General features: G+C 32.1%; 1 protein-coding gene across 7 annotated transcripts in view; it reads right to left on the reverse strand.

Moving 5' to 3' along the window:
• LRBA (LPS responsive beige-like anchor protein) overlaps positions 1-23,540 on the reverse strand; it is a 723,014-nt gene that overhangs the window by 425,987 nt on the left and 273,487 nt on the right. For all 7 annotated transcript variants that reach the window (XM_058550176.1, XM_058550181.1, XM_058550180.1 and 4 more), the window contains one exon: positions 20,779-20,887. In XM_058550176.1, the coding sequence (XP_058406159.1) occupies positions 20,779-20,887 (109 nt within the window). The remainder of the gene's footprint in view (positions 1-20,778; positions 20,888-23,540) is intronic.

Below are 23,540 nucleotides of genomic sequence, written 5' to 3' on the forward strand. Positions count from 1 at the left end.
GGTGGTTCCTCAAAAAAGTAAAAATAGATATATATATCATATAATCTAGCAATTTACTTCTGGGTATCTATTCAAAGAAAACACTAATTTGAAAAGCTATATGCACCCCATGTGCATTGCAGCATTATTTACGATAGCCAAGTTATGGAAGCAATCTGAGTGTTTATAAATAGATAAACGGATAAAGAAGATATGGTATACCTTCTTATACACAGACACCCCCAGACACACACACACAATGGAATATTACTCAGCCATAAACAAGAGTGAAATCTTGCCATTTTTGACAACATGGATGGACCTAGAGGGTACTATGGTAAGTGAAATAAGTCAGACAGAGAAAGACAAATACCAGATGATTTCACCCGTATGTTGAATCTAAAAAACAAAACAAACAAACAAGTGAATGAAGGAACAACAACAAGAAAAAAAACAGAAATAGACTCAGAGATACAGAGAACACATTGGTGGTGGCCAAAGGGGAAGCAGGTGGGGGACTGGGCGAAATACGTGAAGGGGATTAAGAGGTACAAACTTCCAGTTACAAAATAAATAAGTCACAGAGATGTAATATACAGTATAGGGAATATAGTCAATAATATTGTAATAACTTTGTATGGTGACAGATGGTTACTAGATTTATTGTGGTGATCATTTCCTAATGTATATAAATGTCTAATCACTACATTGTATACCTGAAACTAATATAATATTGTATGCCAACTATACTTCAATAAAAATAAATAAATAAATAATATTTCTAGAAATGAAAAGGATGTTCAATGAAATTAGAAACTCAGAGGTGAATTAAATAGAGGAATTTGTAAATAGAAGACAGGTCAAAATTAATATAAAAAATATTTATAAGACAATTAACATTTTTTTTTACTAAGTCTTTGATGTGTATTTTACATTTGCAGCACATCTCAATACGGATTTGCCAAATTTCAAGAGTTTAATAGCCATATAGGGCTAGTGCCTACCACAGTGGACAGTACAGGTATATACAATTGATACAATCAATCAAAACTGCCAGGCAGTGACTCTGCTGGTGTCAGAATTGTTATGGTTAGTACCACGTAATTTGGGAATGCCTCCAATTCTCAGTTTTCTCTTCCTAAGGAAGTCATCATTCTCTTTACAGAATATATTACAATAAGATAAACAAGAAGTAATTGACTATCATATCCATGTTTCTGCTGAGGAAAACTTTTACCTTAAATAATACATTTCCTCCACCATACTAGCAACTCAATTATCTTAAGAATTTTTACATGGGAAAATAGGAAAAAGATGCAAGTTTGTAAAAAGGAAAAAGAATGCTATTTAAGTATAATTTAACAAAATGTCTTGTCTTAACAAAAATATTATACCCCCAAAAAAGTGCATTCATTTACTGCTTTCTTAATATTTTGGGTAATATTTAAAGCCAAATATCTGAATTAATTTCTCACAGTTCAGTCTTTATTTGTATATGAAGCATTATTTCTTTCTAATCTGTACTTTTAAAAATTTATAAGTATTTTATTTCAGTTTGAATCTCAGTAATATGAGTAATAACTAAAATAAGATAATAAATGACATAATTGGATTATAAGTACAAAGTAAAACACCAGGGTTCAAATCCAGATTCGAAGTCCCCTGTTAACTGCATACCTTAAGAAAATTTATTAAACCTCTCTAGCCTCAGCTTCCTTATTTTGTACAATGGGCCTAACAGTAATGCCTTCCACTTTAAAACAACTTTAGGGTCCGAAAGATAAAATGAATAATCCATGCAAAGTACTCTGAGAGACCAGCACATGGTAAGCACTTAATAAGTTAGTCATTATTTTTATAATCATTAAGATCACCATAGCCAGCCCTGGTGATCTAGTGGTTAAGATTCACGGCTCTCACCGCCATGGCCCATGTTTGTTTCCAGGTCAGAGAACCACCTGCCTGCCGGTGTCATACTGTGGCGGCTGCGTGTTGCTGTGATGCTGAAAGCTATGCAACTGGTATTTCAAATACCAGGCAAGGTCATCCATGGTCGACAGGTTTTAGTGTAGTGGAGCTTCCAGACTAAAAGAGACTAGGAAGAAGGACCTGACCACCCACTTTCGAAAAAATTGGCTATGAAAACCCTATGAATAGCAGTGCAACATTTTTCTAATGTAGCACCGAAAGGTGAGAGGATGGCACAAAAAGACTAGCTATACACAGGGTTGCTCAGAGTTGGAATCAACTCAACGGCGCTAACAACATCAACATCTTTATTAAACATAATTGCATACAATTTAAACATCACAGTGTATAGTCCACAATAAAAGCATAAATTTAAACATAAGAAAATATTATGAAATGTCATGTTAAAAAATAAGATTTGGAAAACAGTTAAAACATAGAAGTCACAAATCACATCTAGCTAAAACAAATGACCAATTATTTAGAAGCTTGTACACTGTCTGCAAGATTTCCTTATTTTCTATTTTCATTGCCTGTATTCATTTTAATTTTTTTAGTAGCACAGCTTCCAAGAGGATAAGCAATAAAATTAAATGAAAGTTCAATCATGCCTGCTCCATTGGTCAATAGGCTAAAAAAGGAAATGGCAGAGAGAATTAGATGGGTTAAATTACTGGTTAATATGCTACCATGTAATTTAGGAAATACACATGGGTTCCCTGCTTTTGTATCTCATTCCCAAGTAAAAGATTCTCTTATAGAAGCAAAAGAAAAAGGATGCCACATTACAATGCAAAGCAAAAATCTTTAATTCTATAAACAATTTTAATCTATTATCTGCCAGGTGCTGTGTTATGCAATACTAATCATGAGGAAAAAAAATCACTCTTTACAAAACAAAGAATCTAGAACAAGCTACTTATTGTTACTGAGAGTGTTTGTTTGAATTAAAATTTTTTACCTTCATTCTAACAAGAGGCTAAAAAACTGTTACAATACTATTGACAGTTCTTATTAGCGCAAGTTTACTAACTTTTAAATAATGTAAATAATCTTACATTGTTCTTGATACTCAAAACAAAATATGTATAAAGATACCATAAAAAGCTTGTCCAAAAGATAGAAAACATACAAAAATTTAATTTTTAAAACCATCACTAATTTAAAATATTTGATGGGTTCTTCTAAAAGGGGAGTGAGAGAGTATCATGTATATGTTAAATTTCCACAAAGGAAAAAAATTCTGTTTTTCTATAAAGATAACACCTTCACATAACACTAACTTAGAGAAAAATGCTTTTTTATGATTTGCCAGAGTGAATCATCTGAAAATTATTACCCAGACATCATGCCATTATTACTCTCTACTAAGAGATACACTCAGCAACATAGAGATAAAACAGTAAGCATGTGCTACTATGCATAAATGAATGTCATATATTATTTACATAGAAATATTTTTCTTTCCATAACTAAAGAAAAAACATTTAAAAGGTAAAAAATGGGATCTAAATTTCTTCATTTTTAGCAGCTTGCATCTACTAAAAAATGACAGGACAGCTTTTTATCATTTTTCTTCAATTTCTGCTGGATGAAATCCAATACACCAAAAAAATAGAGATATTAAACATGGAATTATATATTTGCATTCTTCTTGACAAAGAATCCTTTCTAGGTGAACATGCAAAGTATAACTCTGGATGAGTATACTATACTACAGTTTGAGAGATCTTTCATAAAGTTCTGAGCCCAAACACTTGCATCTCCATTGATCAAATTCTCCCATCTCACCTTCAGTATATGATCAAATATGTTTTACAGGTGAACAGAGGTACACTATTACTAAAAGCAAAGATGCCACAGAGGTCAACTCTTTCAAATAACCTTAGTTAGTAAATGTTATGTGAAAAGCACTATGCTGGGAGGTTTAGGAAGATGGAAGAGTTACCCTAGGAGGAATCATAAGGAGATTAAGACATGGAAGCATGACATCCAATTATCTATTTTTTCTTTTGTTGCTTGTGCTTTTGGTGTCATATCTAAGAACCTATTTCTACATTCAAAGTCATGAAGATTTACCACTACATTTTCTTCTAAGATTTTATGGTTTAGCTCTTATATTTATGGCATTGATCCATTTTGGGTTAATCTTTATATATGGTATGAGGTAGGGATCAACTTTATTCTTTTGCATGTGGATATCCAATGGTCTCAGCACCATTTGTTGAAGAGACTATTATTCCCCATTGAATTATGTGATCACGCTTGTCAAAAATCAATTGGCTTTCGTCATATAGATTTATTTCTGGACTCTCAATTCTATTCCTTTGGTATATATGTGTATAATTTTGCCAGTAGCCAAGTACAAAGCTTTGTAGTAAATTTTGAAATCAGGAAGTGTGAGTCCTCCAATTTTGTTCTTTTTTCTTTCAAAATTGTTTTGACTATTCAGCGCCACTTACAATTCCATTTGAATTTGACAAATAAATAATTTTTTAAATCTCCATCTCCTTTTAGGTATAATTTTTCATTCCCAAATTAAAACTTCTTATCAACTGAATTATATTCTATGGTCTAATACTCCACCAAAAACAAGGGCAAAGATGATTAATAGTTAAAACAAAGATATTTCTATTGTTAACACTCCTCTATTTGAAGTCATATAAATTTATTATGTCAGCAAATTATATTTAACAATGTAATATAAGGTAAAGAAAAAATAGCACAATAGATTTGGAGAATTGGGCTAACAAATATTTTAAATTGCTTAATCAACTATACACCATGCATCCATCGGTAAAACAAGATTCTCAATAAAGGACCTGAAATATTAACAGTTTATAAACTATAATTCTAAATAAGTCCATAAGTAAAGATTACACCAAGACTTTTATTGGCTGTTCATATGTGAACTCATTAATATTTTAAAGAATGACCATTTGAGACATCTGAAAATAGCAAGCTGTAGGCAGATGCTTATAATTTATTACAAAGAACTACATTACACATGAAAGGGGCTTTCTCCAGTAATGGAGAATAATGGGCATTGAATTATAAGCATGATACCCTCTGAAGACAGATATGCGGCTCAGTGGTATCAGTAAACACCTTCTCAAAAAACTACCTATATCAATAAAAATCCCTAAAATAAATATAACTGAGTAAAGCTTCCTAAATAATGTACTGCAAATTGGTGTTTTCAAGTTCTTTGGATAAATACCAATTTGCAAAGGTACATGCACCCTTGTGTTCATTGCAGCGTTATTCACAATAGCCAAGACTTGGAAGCAACCTAAGTGCCCATCAAGGGACGAATGGATAAAGAAGATGTGGTATATATACACAATGGAATACTACTCAGCCATAAGAAACGATGAAATCCAGCCATTTGTGACAACATGGATGGACACTGAGGGTATAATGCAAAGTGAAATAAGTCAGAGGGAGAAGGTCAAATACCGTATGATTTCCTTCATTAAGTAGTAGATAATAACAACAATAAACAAACACATAGGGACAGAGATTGGATTGGTGGTTACCAGAGGGGAAGGGGGGAGGGAGGAGGGCGAAAGGGATAATTCGGTACATGTGTGTGGTGATGGGTTGTAATTAGTATTTTGGTGGTAAACATGATGTAGTCCATGCAGAAATAGAAGTACAATGATGTACACCTGAAATTTTTACAATGTTATAAACCAATGTTACTGCAATAAACAAAAAATTAAAAAAAAAAAAAAAAAAATAATGTACTGCAAAAGAACAGACATAAGATTTATTTCTTCTGTTTAAAATTATTCTGCTATAACTGAAAGATATCTTAAATCCTATAATAATTAGCCCAACTTATAGTTTCATGTAAGTGCTTATCCCTACACTTAGAGAACAGAGATGTCTGAAATTATACATCATTACAAATAACCTAGTCTGTCATTCTAAGAAAAAAAATCTAAATTTCCTATAAATCACTAGAAGAAAGTCACTTAGGGCAATCGCATATTTGATATACATCAGATCTATATTTAGATTAACATTTAAGATTAATATTTTAGATTCATGTTTAGGATTCAATAAGAAAGTAAACCATTCACAGTATATAAGTGCCAAACCCAGCCTATAAAATGGCACTTTGAAAGAATTAAAACTATGTGAATGTCTTACGGTTTACACGTGAAGAAACACAAATGAACAGAAAAGGCCAACAAATTTTTCAGCAGCTGGAAATGCTAAATTTCATTACTGAAGAGAAATCATGCCGAGAAGCTGGCTGCCAAACAAAATTTACAATGAATGCAGGAAATCATGTAAAAGTATCAAGAAATTTTCAGTATCCAATAATAATCATAAACCTAGATTTGAAGAATGTATGGATAATAAATATGATCCCAAAAATTCTACAGCATGAGTATACAATATAGTGTTAGCCAAAAAACAACAAAATATTAAGAAATATATTTAAACATAGAAGATTTGTTATCATTCTGATAAAGGGTATTAATTTATATGGAATATGAAACATAAATAGAAAAAACCATTTTTTTCATTAAACAAGCAACCAACTAAAGCACTGTTGAGGCTAAATGAATACACCAAGAATAATTCCTATTAAAAAGAATACTGGTTGAAGAATTTTATTTGTCTCTGCATAACAGATCTGTGACATAAGAATTTTATTTATTCTACAACTTGTGATTTCAACTCTTAGAATTTATATATACATACACACATAAACATATAAATACATATATATGTAAACATATATACACATATATATTATACATGTACATATAAATACATATGGATGAATAATATTGCATGGTATGGACATCCCACATCTTGTTTATCCATTCCTCAGTTAATAGACATTTGGGTTAATTTCACTTTTTGGTAATTATGAATAACACTACTGTGAACATTCATGTACAAGGTTTTGTGTGGACATATGTTTTCTATTCTCTTCCGTATATACCTAAGAGTGGAATTACTGGGTTATATGGTTAACTCTGCGTTAACCATTTGAAGAACTCCCAAACTGTTTTCCAAAGTGGCTGCACCATTTTACATTCCCATCATTAGCATATGAGGGTTCTAATTTCATCACATCCCCATCAACTCTTGTTACTAGCTGACTGTTTGATTATAACCATCCTAGTGGGTGTGAAGTGGTATCTCACTGTGGTTTTGATTTGCATTTTCTTAATGAATAAAGATGTTGAAGATTTTTTCAATTGCTTATTGGCCATTTGTATATCACCTCTGGAGAAATATCTATTCAAAATCTCTGCCTATTTTTAAATTGTGTTATATGTCCCTTTACTGCTTTTTTTGCAGTTTTATAACTGTTTGACAATCAGCAGTCAGTTCTCATCCACACTGTCTGTAGACTTTTGAAAATAGTGAGACGTAGATACACAGGTAACCAAAGTATAGAGCTTGTTTGGTGAATCTTCATCCTCTTTATGTCTTCTGGACGACAGCACACGGATATGATATGGGACATTTCTATTCCATTGGCCCAGATAGCTTTGTTGAGCCTGGTATCAATGCACACATTGGGAGTTCCTGTCTCCTTCATGGCAAATTTCTGGATCTCTTTGAGTACCGGAGGGCCATGCTTCTTGAAGCCCACTCTATGGATGTGTTTGTGAATGCTGATGGTGTATTCTCTGTTCACTCTCTTGTTGATGGCAAAACAGCCCTTCTCGCCACCCTTCTTTGCAGAAGCCATTCTGCCCGGCACAGGCTAGAAATGTAGAGTACAAGGTGTCCAGGGAGAAGGAAAGTGGCCAGGCAAGTACAAGTTTGGGGTTGCCTGGAGGTGGGAGGAACGAGGTCTCTCTTTACGGTTGTGTTTTAAAAATTATATACTCCAGATACTGGACACTTATCAGACATAGATTTGCAAATATGTTCTTCCGTTCTGTGGGCTCTCTTTTCTCTTTCTTCATAACGCCTTTTGAATCCCAAACTCTGTTAATTTTCATCAAGTCCAATTTAGTTATCTATTTTTTCTTTGGCTGCAACCATCAGTTTTAAAGTCTGGAAGGCTGAAAGAATCACTGTGCCTATGACAAACAGGAAGCTGAGCATGGGCAGATAATATGTAATTCAGCTTTGGAACATCCAAATTGTTTCATTTTTTATCTTTCTGAATTAACTGTGGTTATGTAATCTCTCCTTTTCTCCTTAAATTTCACTTATCATTTTTTTTAAACCCAATAGTTGTGTTTTTAAAAAAAGAGTATTAGCAAAAGAAAGAATACTAAAAGAATAATTGTGTTACTTCTATAGTTATATTCTAAACTTGGAAAAAAAATCATGCATTAGTTATAATCACAAGGCATAAATTTGAATCCTATATTTTAAAAATTAAAGTAATAAGGGGGCCGGCCTGGTGGTGTAGTGATTAAGTTCGGGAGCTCTGCTTCGGCAGTCCAGGGTTTGCAGGTTTGGATCCCAGGCGTGGGCCAATGCACCACTCATCAAGCCATGCTGTGGCAGCAGCTCATATACACAATGCAGGAAGATGGGCACAGATGTTAGCTCAGAGCTAATCTTCCTCAGCAAAAAAGAGGAGGATTGGCAATGGATGTTAGCTCAGAGCTAATCTTCCTCAGAAAAAAAAAAAATTAAAGTAATAACATAGGCATTTTAATGAATTCTCAATGCTCCACAAAGTGGATCTGCCACTATTTACTTACTTATTCATTAACTGTTGGACATTAAGACATTTTCCAAAATGTTTCTGTTTTACTTATCTTAGTTACTAATATTTTCAAAGATATGATTATTTTTTCTTTTAAATTATTTACATAAAAAATTCTAAATAAAAATTAAGTCAATGATAGGCCTCACTTCAAAGAGCTTTCCAAAAGAATTTTGCTCCAGTTATACTGTTATGAGTAACATGTCTATTTAATTTTCCTACTCCTTACTAGCATACCAGGTATAAAAAGAATTTTAATAGTTTTGCCACTTTAATTTGCACTTTTCTATTACTGACAAGTGGTATTCTCTTTCCAATCTCCATCTTTCCTCCACTTATCTATTAGGATCTTGATATTCTCAAAGTTTTAGTTTATATGTAAGTAAAGATTAATACTTTATACTTCATCCAAAGTTTTTTCTAGTTTTATTTTCATTTTTAATGTTTGTTATTTTGGTCATAAAAATGTCTGCAATGCTGAATTTATATATCTGTTCCTTTGAGACTGTCTGATACTTTGAAACTCCAGAAAATTATTCTCTTCAGAAATCTCAAAAATCCATTATGCTGTGTACACACACACACACACAGATATACTATACAAAAATACAATAGATTACTATATAAAGAAATTAAAAAATGAGGAAGCTCAGTATATATTGACTACGCTAAGATATAGTCAAAAAAAAAGCAAGGTGCAAAACAGTCTGTATACTATGCATCCATCTGTGTAAAAAGACACATGACATATTTGTATTCCCTGTATAAAAAAATCTCTGGAGAAAAAAAATCCAAGAAACTGATAATGCTAATTCCCCCAGGACAAGGTTGGAAGGGAGTGGTTTTCCTAAAAACATTTTTGTATAGTTAGGAATATGAATATATTAACAACTTTTTAAAAGAATAAATTAAAAAACTCACAGGGATGTTGGCATCTTAATAGAACCTACAAAAGCTGCAAGAAACTATTGCTCCAATCCTAACAATAACAAAATGCAAAGAAATACAAATAAACTAAATTTCAGAAAGTAACTATCCCTTACTAGAAGAGAATAGACCTCCAGCTCTTTTCATCCCCAGGAGAGCTACAACTTGGATGAACCTTAAAAACATTACGCTAAGTAAAAGAAGTCAGCCACAAAACACCACCTATTGTATGATACCATAATTCAGATCATATGAAATGACAATGATAGGCAAATCTATAGAGACAGAAAGCAGATTAATGGTTGTCTAGGGCTGGGGAAAATGAAGAGTGACTGATAATAGGTACAGAGTTTCTCTTCAGGTGACGAAAATATTCTAAAATTGTGGTGATGGTGACACAACTCTGAATATACTATAAGCCATTGACTTGCACATTGAAATGGGTGAACTGTATGGTATGTGAATTATATCTAATTAAATTTGGTTCTTTTTAAGTCTGTTGTACTATAATTTAACATTTTTGTAAGCTTTGGTTGTTCCAAAATTAAAAAGACAAAAACTAAAGAGACTTAACAACTAATTGTAATGTGTAGTCCTTGAATGGATCCTTGTCAGAACAACTAGCTGATCATGATATTTTTGAACCAATAGAGGAAATCTGAATATAGACTAGGAATTAGAAGATATTAGTAAATTACTGTTACTTATTTTTACAAATGGTAATGATATAGTTATATAAGAAAATATCCATGTTTTAGAGCATCATATTAACATATTAAGTGGTCATTTTTCACGAAGTCTATAATTAACATTAAAACATTTCAACAACAACAAAAAAATCAAACACATGGCAAAATGTTACAGTTGTTAAATTTAGGAGACGATGTTTATTATACTATTCCTTCACATATTTATTTAAATTTTAATAATAAAAAGTAAAAAACAATACATAAAACTCCAAAAAATGTTGCATTAGCTTAATGATTGAGTGATGTGCAATAAGAAAAAAAAAGATCTATGAAACACAACAGAATCATTTGAAATAAGACTTAACAAACATGAGAGTATAATACACGATAAAGAAAGCTATGCAAACCAGAGACATGATTTTGGAGAAACTGGCTAAAGAATTTGCAGAAAATCAAATTAGAGTCTGATCTTGTACAATACTAAGAAAAATACCTCAGATATTTTAAAAATAAAAAATAAGGACTACAGCCATAGAAAATCTATAAAAAAATATAGAACATTTAAATAATCTTAAAATGGGAAAGAACTTACTAAATCTAAAAATAATGAAAAAGGAAAACCTTTAAATTGGATTATATTAAAATGTATCCAATTCAACTAGTACTATAAGTGCTAGCTAGAGCAATAAGGCAAGAAAAAGAAATAAAATGTATCAGAACCAGAAAGGAAGAAGTAAAATTGTCTCTATTTGCAAATGACATAATTTTATACATAGAAAATCCTAAAAACTCAACCAAAAAACTGTTAGATCTAATCAATAAATTCAGTAAAGTTTTGAGAACGAAATTAACATACAAAAATCAGTAGCTTTTCTGTAGGCTAACAACAAAATTTCTGAAAAAGAAATAAAGAAATTGATCCCATTTACAATAGCATCAAAATCAATAAAATACTCAGGAATAAAGTTAACTAAGGAAGTGAAAGGTCTACACTACAAGACATTGATAAAAGAAATCAAAGAAGTCACAAATAAATGGAAAGGTATCCTGTGTGCATAGATTGGAAGAATTAATATTGTTAAAATGTCAATATTCCCAAAAGCCATCTATAGATTCAATGTAATCCCTATCAAGATTCCAATGGCATTTTTTACAGAAGTAGAAAAAACACTCATAAAATTTATAACCACAAAAAGACCCTGAACAGCCAAAGAAACCTGAGAAAGAAGAACAAAACAGGAGGTATCACACTTCCTGATTTCAATGATACTATAAAGCTAGAGTCATCAAAACAGTATGGTACTGGCATAACAACAGACAAATAGACCAATGGAACAGAATTGAGAGCCCAGAAATAAACCCAAGCATATACGGTCAACTAATATTTGACAAGGGAGCCAAGAATATTCAATGTAGAAAAGACAGTCACTTCAATAAATAGTGCTGGGATAACTAGATATTCACACCGAAAAGAATGAAACTTGACCTGTATCTTACACTACTCACAAAAATTAACTCAAAATGGATGAAAGACTCAAATGTAAGCCTGAAACTAGGAAACTCCTAGAAGAAAACATAAGAACAAAGATCCTTGACATAGGTCTGGGTAATGATTTTTTGGATATGACAACTAAAGCATGAGCAACAATAAATAAGCGAGACTACATCAAACTAAAAAGCTTCTGCACAGCAAAAGAAACCATCAACAAAGTGAAAAGACAACATACAGAATGGGAAAAAATATTTGTAAACCATGAATCTGATAAGGGGTTAATATCCAAAACACATAAAGAACTCATACAACTCAAATAGCAAAAAAACAAAACAACCCAATTAAAAAATGGGCAAAGGACCTGAATAGACATTTCTCCAAAGATATAGAAAGGTCAACAGATACACGAAAAGATGCTCAACATCATAACAACATCACTAGTCATTAGGGAAATGCATAATCCTTATGATTCTAATTTGGTGAGTAGGTACTTTCATTGAATGAGTAAATGATTATATCTATATTTTAAAAAGACAATAGGGTATATGGAACCTTCACACTACTTTTGCAACTTCGTGTAAGTCTATAATTATTTCAAGCTAAAGTTAAAAGAAAAACAATGGAGATAAACAGTTGTTAAAGCTAGACAATGGATGATTTTTATTCTTTATATTTTTCATTATTTTCTAAACTTTCTATAACAACCATGTATCACTATTGTAAATAAAAAAAAGCAAATGACCATCAATCAAAAAAAATGCAAAGATTGAAGAGATAAATTGGATAATTCCTCATAATTAACTTTAAAATTGGTAGTTTAAGTCTCTAATATATTTGTTAATATGCTTCATATTTCTTCAGAATTGCCGAGCATACGTTGAATAATATATTATTGCAACAGCAAAACAGTTCATGATACCTTGAGGTCAAGAGAGGATACAGGGACAGAGACTACACTGGGTTATTGTTATGAGACCTGGGTTCTGCTTCAAAAATTATCAGTTTACTTAAATCTGTGACGAAGACCAAATCACACTGTCTCAATCTATCCTGCATACTTCACAGATTTGTTGCGGTACTGAAATGAGAAAACGTATACTAAACCACTTAGTAGATGATGTTAGAGAAGCCACATAGCAAAGTGGTACTAAATGTATACTCTGTATCAGACTACTTGGGTTCAAATCCTATCTTCATCACATATTAGCTGTACAATCTAGAAAAAATCACTTAACTTCTCTGTGCTTCAAGTTTCCTTATCTGTAAAACTGGGATGATAATCATAATAATACTTAAAGGATTGTTACCAAAATTTATTTTATACTTGCTAGAATTTAGATAAGTAAGTGGTGGTAGAGAGCTGTTTATTAATTTTTTTAAAAACTTAAAAATACTTAACTGGCAAAAATAGGTTTACTATCCTATTGAAAATATTTTGTTTCCTAATGTGAAAAAATATTTGAAAAATATATAGATTGCTATAAGAATTAATCAAGTGATTTCATAACCTTTATTTCATAAAAAAATGTTTTTATTACTTCAAATAAGCTGACCGGTCACCTAACGAATGGAATTCAGTTCCACTGAAGCTAATAAGAAGTGAGTTCTACTGGATAGTAGATGAAATTCAAAGCATCATCAGCCAAAAGAACACTAAGAAATTCTTACTGAACTGGATTTTTACTTACATAGATTCCAAAATAAAATTATTACGTGGTAATCTTGATCACGTGTTTTACAGATATCATATTAGTTTAAATAAACTAAACTTTAATAGAAAAATTATTTTAACAAAAAGATTGTTATGAATTGTATACATACATACACCATATTTACAAGACAGGGTCAATGTTGTGCACGATATAATATTTTAATAAATTCTATTTACAGCTGTAAGATTAAAAAATAAAGTTAAGATATACACCTAATCAATGATGTCATGACATTCAAGGAACCTCTACAGAAATCAAAAGCAGAAGATATCAAGGATATCCCACTCCAATGATAATCATGCAATGAACCAAAGAGATGTGCATTTCAGATCTACACTGTCATCAATCGTTTGATAATAAATGAAACAAGTCAGCTACTTTATAACCACAAATGGTATATTAAATACATGACAACATCTCTTTTTAGTAGAAGGAAGCAACTAGCAGTAAAGTTCAGATATATTATTAAGGAATGCACAGCATGAATTCAAGGCTGAATACACATAACCTTTAAAATATAATCTGTCTAGGAAATAATATGCTTCATCTTGTAGAGTATTATTTAAGATTTAAGAGCAATATAGATAGAAATACATTAAACAGGAGCACGCCTCAATCAATTGGGGTTTTGTGGTATAAACTAAAGGAATTCTTTTTCAATGAAAAAAGACTAGTAAATATAAAAAAATATATGCTCTCTTAAAATTGACTCTCGTGGAACAGTTGAACAAACATATTTTCTCCACTAAAAATTTAAGTAACAATAAAATTTTTCTGGAAATATTTGTTTTTATTTAGATATTTTATCATCATGCTTTATAATATTACTATACTATATTGCAAATCTCATAGCAAGATGATACAGATTAAAATGAAAAACTGTACTAGAAAGCATAAAATTAAATAGCTCAGAATGAAGCTGCTATGTATGCCAGGATTAAATCCTATTTACACAATCTATAGAAATCTAATAAAGTGTGAACCAAATTCATAGATTAGAGATTAAGAGATAAATTGCCTAGATCTGGATCCTAGTTGTAACTCTAGGTTATTTCTTCTTTATGCTGTTTTTTCATTTTCAAAATGAGAGATAACAACAGTAGTATTGCCTCAGAGGTTTATTGTAAGGATTAAATTAGTTAAAACTTATAAAGCACTCATAACAGTTCCTGATACAAAATAAGGACTCATGCAATATCAGCTACTGTTGTCACCATCACCCCTCATCTAAATTGCAAATATATATACTGTTTGGGTCAAATCAGCTTAATCTCTTGCATAACACACTGTTTTAGAAGTATTTTTCCTCTTTTCAATTCCACAGGTTTTCCCTTTCCTCATTCTCTCCCATTTACACACACAAAAACACATATACCACCACCACCATGATCACTAAAAATTCAAATAAAAAGAATAAACTGCAGTCCTAACCCACAGTTACAAAGTAATTTCTCCATAATCAGTTAGAAAGGACATTAAGGAATAGGTTCCAGGTTAATAGTAAGCTGAAGTGGCAATTAAATTTTTTTCTTCAATTTCTAAAAAATTAGCAAAAACAATTTTTTAAACCAAAAAAATTAAACAGAACCAACAAAACACAAAAGGAACACACCATAAAGCACTGAACATTAAATAATTGGTTGCCATGAGGAAAATAAACATACTGGAACTAGAACTAAGGGTGCAGCAAAGCTCAGTTCTTAACCACGTCCCCATGAGCCCAAAGCAATACTGGTTAGGTTGACAAAATTCTGAGAATTTTTCTTAATGTCTTCATATACGGAGAGAAACAAATTGAGTAGATATCGTTATCTCTTGTTTCTTCTAATTGAAAAAGCAATTATGCTGGAAAAACCTACAGTGCAAAAATTTGTGAAGCAAGGAAGTGAAAAATAGGGCTGACTTCCCAGGACAGAAGTAAACTCCAGACTACTTACTCTCTAAACTGACAGATAATGATTCAAAGCGTAAGCTGATGAGAATTGTCGACAGCTTCTAATAAGATGGAATGAACTTGGTAGAAAACACTTAATCTTACAAGAGAAAGCAAAAGTTAGGTGTGCTAAGAAAGCCTCCTTGCCAATCTCAAAGATCTCTCTCCCTCTCTTCATGATAGGCTATATAATATTGTACAAAAATCAAACCAGCTCAGAGATGGAAAAAATTAGCTTTACATATAGTGGGGAGAAGGGAAGAGGTCACTAAGTTTCTGTTTGTGTAAGCCAACAGAGTATCTGAGCATAACATTCTAACCATAAACAAGATGAAAAGTAAAAGCATGATAGTTATGCAAACATATATCACCAATCAATGAATAAATAAACAAGCTAAATAATAAAATTTTATAATAAAAATGGACGATTCTATACAAAAGACAAAGAATCCTAGGAAAACATATAACAAAAAACAAAAGGAAACTCATCATGATTACTTTCTTCTAATGAACAATATAAAAATATAATTCAAAAAAACCAAACAGAAAAAAAGATAAAAGTCAAAATAAGTGAATAAGGTAAAGAGAGAGGTTGAAGACTAAATAAACAAAATGAAGAACAAAATAGAATCATTACAGACAAATAAATTACAAACATCAAGGACAAAATTAAAAACTAAAATCTTAATTCCTGATGGCTAGAGATCAAAGAAGGTAAAGCAATTAAGAAATAACTGATATGAAAGACAAACACATATCTAACATAGATTAATGTGTCACTAAATAAAGAAAAAGAAAAGAATATGGAAAAAATATTTTAAAATTTAAAAAAATTTCCAAGAACTGGAGGAAAAGTCTGAATTTGCAAATTATAACAAAGACTGTTGTCCAGAAAATTTGATAAATAATGTTCAATATTGAATTATATTGCTGTTAAGGAACTGAAATTCATGGACAAATAAAGAAATCTCAGACAGAAAAGCAAATCATCAATTGAGGAAAAATATCAGACTAGACTCAAACTTGTCTGAAAGAAACATTCAAAGGCAGAAAACAATGACGCAACGTCTACAAAGTTTTAAAGGAATGCAAGTATTAGCCACGAATATTAAATCCATCAGGATGCCATTCAAATACAAAGAGTACAGGCAAATATTCTTAAACATAAAAGAATTTTAAGTTTACAGCACACATGAGCCCCTTATGGGGAAAAAAAAATGATGAAACCTAGTCAATGAAGATTTGAGTCAAAAGAAAGAACCTAGAAATTAAGAAACTGTGACTAAATAAAATAGGGGGTGAATTTGCTTAAATATAGAACCAACACTCAAGTACTAATCAGAATTGTGATTACAAAACATGGATGTTATATATTTAGAGAGTATAAAAATTAAAATATAATTTTGAAAATTGGGAAGTAAAGGGAGAAAAATGAAAAGAAAGTATAAGAGGACTAATGCCCTCAGCTTTCATAGCAGGTTGTGACCTGAAACATGCAATTTAAAAAACAATGACATGGGCCGGCCCTGTGGCTTAGCGGTTAAGTGTGCGCGCTCCGATGCTGGCGGCCGGGGTTCGGATCCCGGACGCGCATCGACACACGGCTTCTCCCGCCATGCTGGGGCCGCCTCCCACATACAGCAACTGGAAGGTTGTGCAGCTGTGACATACAACTATCTACTGGGGCTTTGGGGGGAAAAAAAAAAACAAAAACAACAATGACATGAATACTCTAAAAAGAAGTGAATAATATGGCTTGGTGAATTATAACTCAATAAAGCTCTTATTTAAAAACATATGCCGTCAACCTCTTAATTTTTTCATAATTTATTATTAACTTCCTGTTCTTTGAGAAAACAACGGTTCTTTTGTTAAAAAAAATATTTCCTTCTGTTTTTCTCCGTTTTTATTTTGTTACATTTACATATAATGCTACAATAAACAGCCTTGTATATCTGTCCTTACATACTATTACTTTTATTTCTAAGAGATATATTCACAGAATAGGATTACTGGGTAAATGGGTGTTTGTGCATGTCTATATAACTCTTATTAAAATACATATGCCCATACTGCCTTTCCATGAGATTAAAAATGTACATTTCCACTAAAAACAAAAAAGAATACCATCGTCCATATCATCTCCCCTGTTCCTTCAGCAGTACGTTATCACTCTTTTTAGTTTCTCTCAATCTGAGAAGATAGAATTGATAGATCATGATTTACCTAATTTACTTTTCCTTGAATATTTGTGTATTTAAGTGTCATTTTATGTTACTTGTCACTTACATTCTGCTGTGAATTTCCTATTCATACCTTCTGAGGATTTGTCTATTGGGTTATTCTTCTGTTATCATTTCATAAGAATTATTAATATAGTGAACATACTAATCATTTATCAGTCTTTCCATGTTCCATTATGTCTTTCCACGTTATTGATGGTATCTTTCCTCAGCTTAATGTTACATGTACTAATAGATGTTTACTTTTATACTTTCTAAGTGTCCTGTCTTGGTTAAGAAATTCTCGCACATACCTCAGTTCCACTTTTACAGTTTTCCAAAGATTTTTCTAAAATATTTACTATCTCACCTTTCATCCTATATTCTTACTCCATCTGAAAGATTTTTGTATATTCTGTCTTAATAGTATTGTTTTAATTAGCACTGTTTATCTGCAAAGGCAAATATGTCCTCAATATTCTTTTTCATAAATCTTAAGGCTATATTACAACATTTATTTTCCCATATTAACTGGATATTTGGATATCCAAATATATTATTTGTAAGTTTTTAATATTTGGATATTTTTAAAGGAGATATTTGAATTCCAACTTACTCCACCATTATTCTAATAGAATGGTATGCTGATGGATACTGTATTGAATTTACATGTTAATTTGAGAAAAACTGACATTTTTGTGACATTAAAATTTTCTCTTTTTGCCTATAAAGGACATTATGGAGACAACTGGAGAAATATGAATAAGATGTGTAGATTAAATAATAGCATGGTAACAATGTTGATTTTCTGATTTGATAACTGTACAAGATTAAATCAGAGAATGGGCTTAGGAAATTCTCCCTCAAGTAATTAAAGATAAAAGGGTATCATGACTTCAACTTACTCTCAAATTCAGAAAAAACAAAGAAAAAGAGGGAGAGAAGCTAATGTAGTAAAACTTTAACAATCACAGAATCTAGGAGAATGGTGAAAAGGAGTTCTTGTATTACTCTTGTAATTTTCCTGTAAATCTCAAATTATTTCAAAATAAAAAACTGATTCTGTCTGTCTCTGTCACACACACATAAACACAGATAGCAAGATATACTATCCAGCATGGAATGATTTCCATTAGTTTATATTTTGTTTTGTATTAATAAGATTTTATAGTTTTGTATCAAATAGTATCTATATTTCTTATAGAATTTGACCCAAAATATTATTTTTGTCTTAATGTAAACAGACTATATTTCTGATTTCCATTCTTAGCTGACTACTGCTTGCTAGTCAAAAGAAAAGCTATTAATTTTTTGCACATTTATCTTGTATCCAATAATCCTATCAAAGTCCTTATTAATACTGGTAGAAAAATGTTAAAGAATCTCTTAGATTTTCCTAGATCATAGCATCGGCAATCTGAAAGTAATATTATTTCTTCTTTTCTAGCATTTATATTAACTATATCTTGCAAGAACATCAAAAAAATTTATTAAATAATGGTGGTAGTAGGCATCACTCTTTTTTTCCTGATTTTAAGTTTTGTTTTTTTGTGTGTGTGTGAAGAAGATGAGCCCTGAGCTAACATCCATGCCAATCCTCCTAATGGTGGTAGTGGGTATCACTCTTTTTTTCCTGATTTTAAGTTTTTTTGGTTTTTGGTTTTTTGCTTTTTTGTGACGAAGATCAGCCCTGAGCTAACATCCATGCCAATCCTTCTTTTTTTACTGAGGAAGACTGGCCCTGAGCTAACATCTATTGCCAATCCTCCTTTTTTTTCCCTTTTTCTCCCCAAAGCCCCACTAGATAGTTGTATGTCATAGTTGCACATCCTCCTAGTTGCTTTATGTGGGACATCGCCTCAGCATGGCGGGACAAGTGGTGCGTCGGTGCACGCCCAGGATCTGAACCCGGGCCACCAGTAGCAGAGCTCATGCACTGAACCGCTAAGCCACAGGGCCAGCCCCCTTTCCTGATTTTAATAGAAATGACTTTAACCATTTAAAATGATGTTTAGTAAATAGTCTTTATCATATTCAAATTGTTTTCTTACATACATTTTTTCTCAGAGCTTTATTAGGGCTGGCTGGTAATATTTATCATATGCTTTTCCCTACATTTATTGATATCTTCACATGATTTTTCTATTTTTAATTTGTTGATATAATTTATTTTCTAGGTAGATATCTTAATATTAAACCATCTTTGGATTTCATGAATAAATTCTAAGTGGTTATACCATAAATTCTTTCATTACATTGTTGGATTATGTTAGTTAAATTTTAGTTAGAATTTTATACCCGTATTCTTAAGTGAAATTAGTCTTCTGGAGTTTTATTTTTCCAGTATATTTTTCATGTAATGACAGTTATATAAAATGCACTGAGGAAGTTTTCATCTTTTTTTAATGTACCAGAAAAATATCAGCAATATTTGAATCAACTGCTCTTAACATGTTAGAAAGAACCCAAATAGTGTTTTTTAATTTTTGCCCAATTCTTAGCAAATGTTCTTGTCAAATTTTCTAGTTCACCTTAGATGTGAATTTGGGTATTTATATAGCTACAACACCACTAATTTCCTCTATGAATTCACATATGTTACATATGTTCAGGTGCAACTGTTGAGATAAGCAGTGGTCTCAGAATGGATCCTGTCACTTGGTCCTCCTGTGAGGATCCCAGAAGAAAGCTGTATGCTCCCTCATTTCCTCAGCTATAAAGATTAGCATGATCTCAAACCTTAAGGGTAAACTAACTTCATGCCTCTGTGTTCAGCTTTTCTCTAGAAACCTGGAAGATCTTATCTCTACCACAGGGGTTTTCATTTCTGGTTAACTAGTCCTGTCTTGCCCAGAGAGGGCAAAAGTCCTTCACTAACTCACTTTATTGGAAAACTATCAGAGCCAAGATCCAGCTCACATGGTTAAGATCAGGTCAGCCAAACACAAAAGTTGTTACAAGCAACTTGTAGATGAAATGAAGTTGAGACTGGAGGGTTATAGAGAAACTCCCCATGAATCTCTCACAAATTAATTTTTAATTTTTTGATGATATACGTTTGCTTACACTATATTGCCATTTTACCTATTCGGTTTCCCAAGATTATCACTAAAAAACAGTAATTTCCTCACACCAACCATGTGTTTAACCTACCTCAAATTCCGCATGTCTGTGAATATCCTCTGCTCTCTGCCTGCTGAGGATAAATTCAGCTTCATTTGCTACTCTTACTAGATGATCCTTCATTGTTTGGCTAAGTAACCTATAAAGAGAGAAATATTGTCAAGTAAATATATGTACACACACACACACACACACACAACATATATGATTATTCACTGCTCAAAGGTGGTATATGTTGTTCTTTGGGGAGGAAGGAACATTTTCTTTTCTGACCTCATACCCAATAAAGTACCATTAATCACACTAAATAATTGAAGACTATAACAGCAAAAGGTTATCCTTCTGGCAACAATAGATTAGCTTTTATCAGACTAGCTATCCAACAAATGCAACTAAAAATGCTGGATTAAATGTGTGTTTTAATCTTTTTAAAGGTATTGGAGAGTTTCCAAGGCAGTCACGATATAAGGAGCCAAGATCCTAGAGAAGAAAGCACACAGAAGACATTCAACATGACTTTTCCCATTGAAGTATTTGCTATTCACAGGTGGAAACAGAGAATCTAAACAGAGTTATCATCAGTCTTACAGAGCTAAGGAGATAAAAGCTGAATTTTATAACCTATCAAGGTGGAGGGGTCCTAATATATTACCCAGGCTTACAGAAGGAACCCAATTATAGCCCAGGAAACAGGAAATAGACCAGGCCTCAAAGACATTGAAACAGACCCTCAAACAACTTTATGGTATTTAGATTAACTGATAGCCAAAAAGCTAAATGAAGCTTTCAGAATCTCACAGCATGGAGAGAAAAAAACAGAAATATCAATGCAGGAGGGCCACAGTAAAACCCCAGAATTTCAGAAGATCTCAGAAAGGCAAACTGGAAATAGGGCAAACTCTCACAAAGAGTTAAAAAACTCCATATTTGAATCAGCTCAGTCCCTAAATCAACATAATCAGCACCTCCTCTAACTGCTAATCAAAAATCATAAGGAAATCCTCTCCAGAGGAAGATATCATCATCTAGGAACTTAAATTTACCCCTGAAATTTTAAAATACAATTTCCAACATTCATTCACCAATTATCAGGCATAACAGGAGACAATACCAAATGAACGAAAACCAAATAGAAGCCAACTCACAGAAAATCAAAATAGTAAAGTTTCATCTCTGAACACTGAAATAAATGTAGTTATGGCTCAGGACAATAGAGTCAATAAAAAATGAAAATTCCAGTAGAGATTAGAAACTGTAGAACTACTGAACAAAACAAACATGAAATTAAGGATAGATTTACCAATTTATGAAACAGCTAAAGAAGGACTACTTACTGAAAGATAGGTCAATGACAACTAAACAGAATGATGGTAAGAAAAATGATGAAAACTTGACAAAATTAATAACAGACATACAGGACATGGTAAACAGGTCTAACATGAGTGTATTTGGAGTAAAAAAAGAGAGTAGACAAATAATTAGAAAAGAGCAATATTTGAAGAGATAATGACCAACATTTCTCAAAAACTGAGGGGAAAAAACATTGAGTCATATGTTGAAGTCCTACAAACACCAAGCAAGATAAAAGAAAACCACACCTAGTCAAATCAGAGTAAAACTGTCACAGAAAAAAAAATCTTAATAGCAGCCAGGGGGAGGGAGAAAGTGGAAGAGGTAAGGACACCTTCTTGCCATCAAAAGAGCAAGAAAAAGACTGATGGAAGCCAGAGAAGAATGTAATGACCTTTTCAAAGTGCTAAACAAAAAACAGCAGCTAATTAAGAATTCTATACTCAAAAAATATCTTTCAGTAATGAAAGTGAAGGGATGCAGAATACACCACTGTGAAGAGTATTTTTCTGAACTACCCTTATCTGCCTAAAAGCAGAGTATCCCAAAAGAATTCAACTGTCATAAATCCTCTTCCTGAAGTTTCCCAACCAGGGAAGATTGACTCCTATTACCTGGAGACTAGAAGTCAGCACCTGGATAAGAAATCTCCTAAAGGGATACTGTCACAAAACTACCTTATCTCCCATCATTTTCCTAAGGGTCCATTTATCTTTACTAAAAGTCTGGTTTTGGTTTACCCATAAGTGCCCTTCTCCCTTGCCTATTAAGATGGTACAAAGCTTCTAACTCTAACCTCTTCCTTGAGTCACATTTTTCTGTGAACTCCCTCCAACATCTATGAATTGAAAAAACAGTCTTTTCTCTTGCCAATCTGTCTTTTGTCAGTTTGATTCACAGGCCCCGAATCACTGAACCTAAGAGGGCAAAGGAAAAGTTGTCCCTCTCAGGCAAAAGCAAAATAAGGATTTTAAAGACAAACAAAACAGAGAGAATTTGTCACTAGACAACCCACATTAAAGGGAGTTCTTCAGGCAGAAATAAAATAATATCAGATTAATATAAGACAAGGAAGCAAATACAATGCAATGGAAAAGGCAAATGTGGGTAATCCAAAAGAATACTGAATGTTTACAACATTTATAATAATGAATTCTAGAACTCAAAAATCATAACCTTAAAATACATAACGAGCACACAAGGCAAGAGAAATAAAAGGAATTAGTGTTGTAATGTTCTTTTATTGTCCATGAATTGGTGAAAAAAACAATTTATGTAAGATGTTAACAATTCTAATATTCATGCTGCAATCTCTAGGTAACCACCTAACGTATCTAAAATAACATATAATCAATAAGCTAATAGGAAAAAATTGAATAACAAAAAATATTTAGCTCCAAAAAAGGAAACAAAAAAGAAAAAAATACTCAAAATGTGGAGCA

Source organism: Diceros bicornis, chromosome 11 (genome assembly GCF_020826845.1).
Source record: "Diceros bicornis minor isolate mBicDic1 chromosome 11, mDicBic1.mat.cur, whole genome shotgun sequence".
Taxonomy (NCBI): Eukaryota; Metazoa; Chordata; class Mammalia; order Perissodactyla; family Rhinocerotidae; genus Diceros; species Diceros bicornis.